The following is a 9,236-nucleotide window of genomic DNA, read 5'->3' on the forward strand; positions in this document are numbered from 1 at the left end:
ATCTGAAGAGTATGTAAATATCTGGTTTCAACTGTATATTTGATGATGTTGGTGTTTGGCTTGATTATCAGCACAAAGACGGAGAGAGAGAAATAGAGAGGGAACAAGAGCAGGTGAGACAGACCTGTTAGTCAAATGGTTGTTTACCAAAACTTATTAGAACATGTATCTACCACCTAGTGTATCTTTTTAGGTTTGTTATTTTGCAAATTCTATATTTATTAATTATGCAGGCTTGTTTGCACAACAAGGCTAAATAGTTATATAAACTTTTCTGAATCTAAATAGTGTACTAAATGCACACTATTAAGCATTAGTTAATCATCTGTTAAGCATTAGTTAATGGTTACTTAATTCTCTCTACAGCATCTACAAAGTATTTCTCATTATCAGTTAATAGTTTTCAAGCACTGCTTTAAACACTTTATTCATGATTAATAAGCTAATGTACAACACTTTTTATTAATTATGTTTTCATGTTCTAAAACTCATTGATTAATCATTTATAAACGCTACCCTGCATCAGTTACAAACCACTCATTTCAGGGTGTTCAATGGTATACAAAATCATTGGTAAAAGGTAAGTAGATGGTTAACATACCCTACATAATACTATAAACTCTACATGTACTACACATAATAGTTTCATACTAGATGTTTTATAAACACTGAATATCAGGGTTACATCAGTCAGCTGATATATCTTAACAGATGTCTTATAATACATTTATAACTGTCCCTTAAAGGCTGTAACTCACTATCGGCCAACTTCTTTTTCGATAGATTATCTATAAATACTCATAAATACCTTAATAAACTTATTTAGGACGTTACAAACTATTTACTACTTGTTAGTAAAGTATCTTGAGTGAGCCCATCTAATGTGGGGACCATATGTACCTTACAACCTATTTATAGATGTGAAAGTTTTTAAAGTACATTGTAACAAAAAATAAATGACAACACACAGGGTAGATCCACAACGCACTGTATTTTTAAGATGCCAATCACAAAAATATGAGAACAGATTGGACACACAAATTTTGATACAAAAATCAAAAGTGTCATAAACTATCAGCCAATATTTGAGGTAATACACAACACGGCTGGATGCAAACTATATGACCTGTAGCTTTTTACATTAAGTGTATCACATGTGTGATCATTAAAATAAAACTACAGAATTTATAAAAGTAAAATAATAGTAAAAAACATACAAACCAAAAATCAAAAGTGTCATCTTTTTAAACAAACAATTGACCAATCAACCAGAATACATAACTTCCACCAAGCTGTTAACAATGGTGGACTCTCACCACATTTCACCATGTAAAAAAAACAACAAAAATCTAATCTTTCTTTGTTTTAAGAGGAAGCAGCTTCCCTGAAGACTTATACGCTTTGAATTTTTCCTCTGTTTCTGGATCTGCACTGATTGCTGCAGCACACTGTGTAGCAAACAATGAAAGTTTCTGTCCCTGCTTGTGTTTTTCTAATTCTTTATACCTCTCAGGTACAACAATGAATAGCTCAGCAATTGGAGCAGTTGCCACAATCGTGTTCCGGTCCACTCCCAGACGTTTAAAGGCAGCAGACATGGTGCATCCTCTTTTGAACAGCCTCAAAATCTTGTTATTCCGGGTGACTACTTGCTTAGGATTCTGGACTGCAATTGAGAGAACAGAATCAGAATCAGAATCGTGTTTATTGGCCAAGTATATGTGCAGACAAATACAAGGAATTTGGTTCCGGTAGATGGTGGCTCTCGAGTACAGCAATGTAAATCACACACACACACACACACACACACACACACACACACACACACACACACACACACGTATCTATATATACGTTACACATGCATACACATAGCTGTGTAAATCAACTATAAATAACTAATCTAAACGTATATACATAAAATACAGAAATGAAATGAAGTGGAATGAATACTACAGAATGTACATAAGGTGCAGTTGCAGTCTGGCAGTGGGGAGCAGTGTGACAGTTCAACTGTTTAGGAGGGAGATGGCGAGGGGAAAGAAACTGTTCCTGTGTCGGGTGGCCGGTCTGCAGGCTTCTGTACCGTCTGCCAGAGGGCAGCAGGTCAAAAAGTCTGTGTCCAGGGTGTGAGGGGTCTGTGATGATTTTCCCTGCCCATCATTAATGTAATGTAATAGTGTAGTAAGGTAACACACCGCATGCAAAATCAAACTGTTAAGTTAATCACTTTACCTCTTTTTCTTTGTTTTTGGTCATGTTTCTTTGACTTCTTGTGCTTTTTTGCTTTGCCCTTCTTCCTCTTCTTGCTGTCTTCATCTGATGAAGTTGTGCTCATGGAGGAGTCAGAACTCTCATCAAAAGACCCATCAGAGGACGGTGAAGATATGCTCAATACCTCACTGGAATCCTGGACAGAACTTGTGGGTTCCTTTGAGAGAGCTAGTAAAACAGTTAAAAAGACAACACAAAATTACTCAACAGAATGCTTATGTAAGTGCTCAAGCAGAGGAAGTATGTGACAAGCTATGTAATGTTTTTAAGAGTGGACTTACATGCTGCTAATTGCTCCTTTAGATAGTCTCTTTCTTTGGTGAGCTCATCAATCTTATCCTTTTGCCACTCTAGCCTCATCTTACAGATTCTTACAGAACTCTTGTGATTTTCTTCTGGCTGCCAGCTGTGCAGTTGGGGCAACAGTCACACCTAGAGAAAATTAAAAACAAAATGAGACTTGGCTATAAATAAAATTAATAAAACAAATACAATAATAATAATAATATTGTACACTTTGTAGAATTTGAAAAATAGTAAAAGCATTACAGTGATTGATAAATAGCCTACACTGGCAATATTACAAAATATAATGAGTTATGTATTTCAGAAACTGGCCAATTTGACTATAATTATATATTAACGTATTTCAAACATAGTGCGTTAGATTGTAGAATGTAGAGCATTTATTGTGAATTTATATTGCATAGACATGCAGCAAAATAGCTGGAGAAGGCCTGAGAAACTAAATTACAGAAAGCACAATTTTAAGTTACAGCCCAGAGTAACACCAAAGGCGATAATCCTCATTTAACTCTTGAGCCACAAGAAACAACTAATAAAATAAACTGAACTGTGTTTTTGCCGATATCTAAATTTGAAATGTAGGTAAAAGCTAAGCTAAGCTAAGCTAAACGCCTAATAGCAGCTAACGAAAAGCTACCTGCTAATAGGCGGTGGGTGTTTACAATGAAATACGGTAATACAATGAGGTAAAAAAAAATATACTCACCACTGGTAACACGAACATCCATCTTGTCCACGTTATTATTTCCCCTTTTCCCCCGGGTTCGCATGCCGGTAGATCGCTCGGGGCTTGTTGTGTTCACAGAGGAAGCCATGACTCCAGCTTGATTATGACCTACAGGTGAGAGGTCACAGCATCGCGCTCTCCTATTGGTCATGTAGGAAGCAGGACGCAGCAAAAGCGCGGCTTCCTCTGTTGGCTTAACAACAAACTGGCTAAAAAATGGGAAATCTCACGCGACTGAAAAAACTAATTAACGAGGAGATTTCGAAAAGAGGTCCACTGAAGCTTATAAAATATCTTCAGAGGAAAAAGCTACTTAAAAGAAAAATAAAATGCAAAGTCTGCTAGCAGAAAATGAAACTGAAGAAAAGGGTGAACAACGGAGACCAATATGCTTGGTAAGATTATTATTATATTAATTTTCATATTATGTTTTTAGACTCAACCTCATACGAAGTGACACACTTACTGTAAAATGTACTAGTATTATTTGTTTTCACACCAAAATTCTCCTTAAAACGGAGCTAACAGTGGTTTCATTTAAAGCGTGTGGTCTGGCAAATTAAAGTAAGTGAAGTCAGTTAGATTATCACCTTAAAGACTTGTCATTAACATTACAACTACACAGTGTCCCTTTTATCACATTTTTCATTTTTGATAAAAAGACACAATGGTAAATTGAAGGCTACAATTAAACAAAAAAAGGAATGGCAAAATTTGTCTGCAAGTGCACATTAAGTTTAGTTTAAACAAATACTTATTGCATATAATTAAACATACATATTTCATGTTACTATTTTGAAAATAGGATCTGTCGTGGAGCAGCACATGGTGGACACGTCAAACAAACCTCCGTCAGACACAAGTCACTTTTCAGCCGTTCTAAAGTCTCACTTCAACGCTGGATGCAATTTATCTACAGGTGAGCTTAAACACTACAGAAAAAAATAACGAAATAGGTTTAAATTACTCTTTGTAAGGATGTTTTTTTTCTCTCAAGATTTTCTCAGGGTCTGTGATTACGTCAAATCGACATGATAGATGACACCATTGCATGCAGCACAACAAGACTTAGTAAAATGTCCAAAAAAATAAGGAGGGTACGTGTGGCTGCAGTTCAAAGATTGAGACGTTGTACAGGTCAGCAGATTGGTGGCCGAAGGGAGTTTGTTGTGATTGATGAGAGTCACTTTCGTCACAAACAAAAGGTAAGTTTTTGTGACTGTAATTTAATATTACATCTATATATTTATCAACCTTTCATAGTATCATTTAGTCTTTTTTTTCATTTTTTTGTTTCTGCATCAGTATGGGAGAGGAAGAATGGCTGGGGGATGGAAAAGAAGAAAGTGGGACTTTGGAATGCTGGGCAGAAAACATCGAGGGAAAACATGGCCTATCTTGCAACTTGTGGAGAAAAGATCTCGAAGACATCTTGTTCCTGTGATTACCCTTCATGTCCGGATTGGTTCCTCAGTGATAAGTGATGAATGGCGGGCCTATTGTGTACTCCCAAATTTAGGGTATGAACACCATACTGTTAACCACAGCAGGTGGTATGTTGACCCTCGTACAGGTGCCCATACCCAACATCTGGAGAGAGCCTGGAGGTCTTACAAGGAGCAAATCTGGAGACTCAGGGGTAACAGAAATGATAGACTACTGTCAGAACACCTTACAGTTATTGAGTGGAACGAGTGGCTCGCCAAAAAGCACAAAAATGGTACATTGGGGAGACTGATTTATGACATTTCCAAAAAATACAGATAATTCTAAAAGTTAATGTTGCTACTGCTTTTTTTTTTCTTTTTGAAAATGTTATTTGAAAACTTTATGTAAAGCGCTACAGGTCATATAGTTTGCATCCAGCCGTGTTCTGTATTACCTCAAATACTGGCTGATAGTTTATGACACTTTTTATTTTTGTATCAAAATTTGTGTGTCCAATCTGTTCTCATATTTTTGTGATTAGCATCTTAAAAATACAGTGCGTTCTGGATCTACCCTGTGTGTTGTCATTTATTTTTTGTTACAATGTACTTTAAAAACTTTCAAATCTATAAATAGGTTGTATGGTATATATGGTCCCCACTTTAGATGGGCTCACTCAAGATACTTTACTAACAAGTAGCAAATGGTTTGTAACTTCCTAAATAAGTTTATTAAGGTATTTATGAGTATTTATAGATAATCTATTGAAAAAGAAGTTGGCCAGTAGTGAGTTACAGCTTTGGCAGCCTTTAAGTGACAGTTATAAATGTATTGTAAGTAGAGATGGCACGATACCACTTTTTTATGTCCGATACCGATATCATAAATCTGGATATCTGCCGATACTGATATGAATCCGATATAGTGTGTTTTTTAATCAATAAAACTGTCTTTTTTAATATCTTGCTGCATTTTGTATAAGTTCATACTCAAGTTTAAATAAACAACAACACTAAAGCTATTCTGTTATACCTGTGTGTAAAAAATACACTGCACCCAAAATATTTCATAGTTCAGCAACACTGATCAATCTAATAAACCTTACCTAACTTAAAACCTAACTTAAACCTATTCCATCCTCCCTATTCTGGTATTTTAAAGAGTACTTGGCAGAAATATTAAGCAACCTAACTAATAGGGTTGCAAACTCCCAGCAAAAAAAAAAAAATAATAGGGAACCACCCCCCACCCTCCACCTCATGATGCTTAATCGATGTAATCAACTTTAATTTGATGCAGGGTGAAAAAAAATGCACAGAAATAAATTATTTTTCAAGAATAATTAAATAGATTCAACATCTTTCTTCAACAGAATTGCAGAATTCACAGATGGTACCTTCCCAAAGGAAAAAGTACTATAGCTTACTAGGGTATATTAGACTTAACAGTTACTATATATAGTAATGGACTTCTATACATTTTACATCAGATTAAAACTTTGGGTGTAAGATTCGGATAATTATTTATTAAAAGCTACGTATTTTAAATGAGAATAAGAAAGAAAAGTATGTCTTTGTGCCCCCTTTTCCCTGTTCATGCCCTATCGGCCCCCCTGGCTAAACTTTGCTAGATCCGCCCCTGCACAGTTACCAGCTGTCAGCTACGTAGAAAAGGATCCTGGTGTAGAAAGTAATATTAAATAAATTCTAACAACAGCTTATCAAGCTTAAACGTGCTGCTGTTGTTCAGCCGCTGGTTTCCTCTTTCTGGTGCAAAGTGGGCCAAAAACAAAGAAGAGAGACGGACTCGCAACAGAAAAGCCGATCAGCTGATCATTAATAAGTTTCACGATTGAAGTAGCAGCAGGAGAGGGAGAGAGAGGCAGTCGCTCCATATATCGGTTGTTAAGCTTAACGTCGGAATGCTTTACAAACATTTAGAGATGAACTTACACACTTGCTTTACTTCTCTCTGGGATAACTTCCTCGGAGATGAAATGCTAGTTTGGTAGGGAGGCTACAAATACACACAGCCGCTCTATCACATGATGTATACTGCTGCAACGTGCTACGGTTATGAACCGAGTTATGCTGTGTTGCAAGTTTTGTGAGATGCTTTTTTGATATTTAATGGATCGGATTACATTTTTTATTTTTCGCCGATATCCGATCCAGTAATTTAGGTCAGTATCGGACCGATACCGATACGTAATATCGGATCGGTCCATCTCTAATTGTAAGCAGTGTTGGGAAGGTTACTTTTAAAATGTATTCCATTACAGAATACAGAATACATGCCCCAAAATGTATTCTGTAACGTATTCCGTTACATTACTCAATGAGAGTAACGTATTCTGAATACTTTGGAATACTTAATATATTATCATGCTGTTTACAACTACGTGAATGTACTATTGCTGTGATTTATTACTGTTACTGAAGGTCCGCGGCTTGGCTGGTAGCCGAAAAATAGCTTTACTTTGTTGTCTGGGTCAACTTTGCTTGCGGGAGACAGAGAGAGGCGTTGAAAGGCTCCAACGGAACTTATTTTTTCCGGAGGAAAACACGAACACAGTGTACAGTTGAGTCTTAATAGCTTACTTACAGCTGGGCTCGTCAGGCACTCTTCTTGGCTGCAGTGGTTATTATTATATTTACATGCTTCCAGCTCCCGTTTTTGCTCCGTGACAGCTCGGACTTTTCCTTTCTCTCCCTCCCTCGCTCACAGACACATAAGTGTATGGCAGTCCATTCTCGCTGCAGCACGGACTACACTGCCCATGATGCTACATTCTTTAGGGCCATGCCTGTAGCATTCCGCCTTTTAGCTTAGCACAACAACAACAACAACAACAACAACAACAACAACAACAAAGCGCTCTCTCACCCAGGAAACACGCAGAGAGAGAGCGTCACCCTGTAACCATGGCAACCGTAACGCTGCCGCCTGGAACAACAGAACATAGCTGTCAAACAAACCCAAACAGTCCTGACCCGCGACAATATGAAACAGGAAAGTACCGCCGTGTAAGCCATTTATTTTAACAAAGTAACTGTATTCTGAATACCACCTTTTTAAACGGTAACTGTAACGGAATACAGTTACTCATATTTTGTATTCTGAATACGTAACGGCGGTTCATGTATTCCGTTACTCCCCAACACTGATTGTAAGACATCTGTTAAGATATATCAGCTGACTGATGTAACTCTGATATTCAGTGTTTATAAAACATCTAGTATGAAACTATTATGTGTAGTACATGTAGAGTTTATAGTATTATGTAGGGTATGTTAACCATCTACTTACCTTTTACCAATGATTTTGTATACCATTGAACACCCTGAAATGAGTGGTTTGTAACTGATGCAGGGTAGCGTTTATAAATGATTAATCAATGAGTTTTAGAACATGAAAACATAATTAATAAAAAGTGTTGTACATTAGCTTATTAATCATGAATAAAGTGTTTAAAGCAGTGCTTGAAAACTATTAACTGATAATGAGAAATACTTTGTAGATGCTGTAGAGAGAATTAAGTAACCATTAACTAATGCTTAATAGTGTGCACTTATTATAAAGTGTTACCAAATTAAAAAATAATATGGTACTAACTTGTAACTCATAAAGACCAATACAGAGTGATCATTAATTAGTAATGATTCTCCTTCTGATCATTCAGATAGTTCAGGGGAAATCAGGAAAGCAAGAGAAAACCCAAACACTACAGCATCACAGCAGGAAGCAGCAGGTGGATCGTTAAGGACAGCTGAAGGAGGTTTACTGGAAGGAGCAGGAGGAGATGATTTAGGAACTCTAGAAAGTGGTCCAAGACAAAATGTCCTCCCACAGTATCCACTGAGCCAGTTTGGAGGCCAGCAGAGGGCGTTCAATAAGAGTTGGTTTGAACAGTTTACATGGTTGGAGTATTCTGTTGTGAGGAACTTGGCTTTCTGTTTTTCATGTAGCATTTTGGGAAGCAGAATACTTTAAAAAAAGATGGCCTCAGTCATTCAGGGTTCTGCAGTTGGGGCTTTAGATGCCTTTAGGGAGCATGAAAAGAGTTCCAGTCATTCATCTTCTATGATGTGCTGGCAGAGCTGTAAAACCACAAAAAACCAATGTCTCAGTCTCAGTTTTCACAAAATGAGATGATAACCAGTATTTCACATGAAATAACTGGAAATATGGTTAAAGAGATGAAGGAAGCTAAGATGTACTCTGTTATGGCTGATGAGGCTAGAGATGGGCACACGGAACAGCTGGCAGTTTGTGTACGTTTTGTGTCATGTAAAGGCCGTATCAAAGAGTTTCTTGGTCTACGGAAACTAGAAAGGTTTGATGCACAGTGCATTACAGACGCTATTGAGGAGCTGTTGCAGTATTACACATTCAGTGACTTACTTTGTGTTGCTCAATCCTATGATGGGGCATCTGCCATGAGTGGTGCTGTGGGTGGTGTGCAGGCCCGTTTTAGGCAGAGACACCCTGAACCAGTATA

At 37.2% G+C, this 9,236-nt stretch overlaps 1 protein-coding gene and 1 long non-coding RNA gene across 3 annotated transcripts; one reads left to right on the top strand and one right to left on the bottom strand.

Moving 5' to 3' along the window:
- Positions 1-730: 730 nt before the first annotated feature.
- LOC120433274 (coiled-coil domain-containing protein 106-like) lies at positions 731-3,426 on the bottom strand. Its single transcript, XM_039599302.1, has 4 exons — positions 3,287-3,426; positions 2,556-2,706; positions 2,236-2,442; positions 731-1,666 (listed from the first exon to the last, which is right to left on the bottom strand). The coding sequence occupies exons 2-4, from the start codon at positions 2,632-2,634 to the stop codon at positions 1,350-1,352; spliced, it is 603 nt and encodes a 200-aa protein (XP_039455236.1). The 5' UTR covers positions 2,635-2,706; positions 3,287-3,426; the 3' UTR covers positions 731-1,349.
- A 37-nt stretch (positions 3,427-3,463) lies between these two features.
- LOC120433275 lies at positions 3,464-5,527 on the top strand. Of its 2 annotated transcripts, XR_005608448.1 has the most exons (4): positions 3,464-3,702; positions 4,113-4,226; positions 4,305-4,512; positions 4,613-5,527. It is a non-coding gene; the product is annotated as an uncharacterized LOC120433275 (long non-coding RNA). The 2 variants fall into 2 exon arrangements; XR_005608447.1 differs by lacking the exon at positions 3,464-3,702 and having other exon boundaries at positions 3,985-4,226.
- The last annotated feature ends 3,709 nt before the right edge of the window (positions 5,528-9,236 follow it).

This window comes from Oreochromis aureus, linkage group 15 (genome assembly GCF_013358895.1).
Source record: "Oreochromis aureus strain Israel breed Guangdong linkage group 15, ZZ_aureus, whole genome shotgun sequence".
In the NCBI taxonomy this organism is placed as follows: domain Eukaryota; kingdom Metazoa; phylum Chordata; class Actinopteri; order Cichliformes; family Cichlidae; genus Oreochromis; species Oreochromis aureus.

Excerpts from the sequence above, each read along its gene's own strand:
- LOC120433274 (XM_039599302.1), bottom strand. The coding sequence starts at position 2,634 with ATGAGGCTAGAGTGGCAAAAGGATAAGATTGATGAGCTCACCAAAGAA. Across the intron at positions 2,443-2,555 it reads AAAGGAGCAATTAGCAGCAT|CTCTCTCAAAGGAACCCACA; the intron begins GTAAGTCCACTC and ends CTGTTTTACTAG. Across the intron at positions 1,667-2,235 it reads CCAAAAACAAAGAAAAAGAG|TCCAGAATCCTAAGCAAGTA; the intron begins GTAAAGTGATTA and ends TCTCAATTGCAG.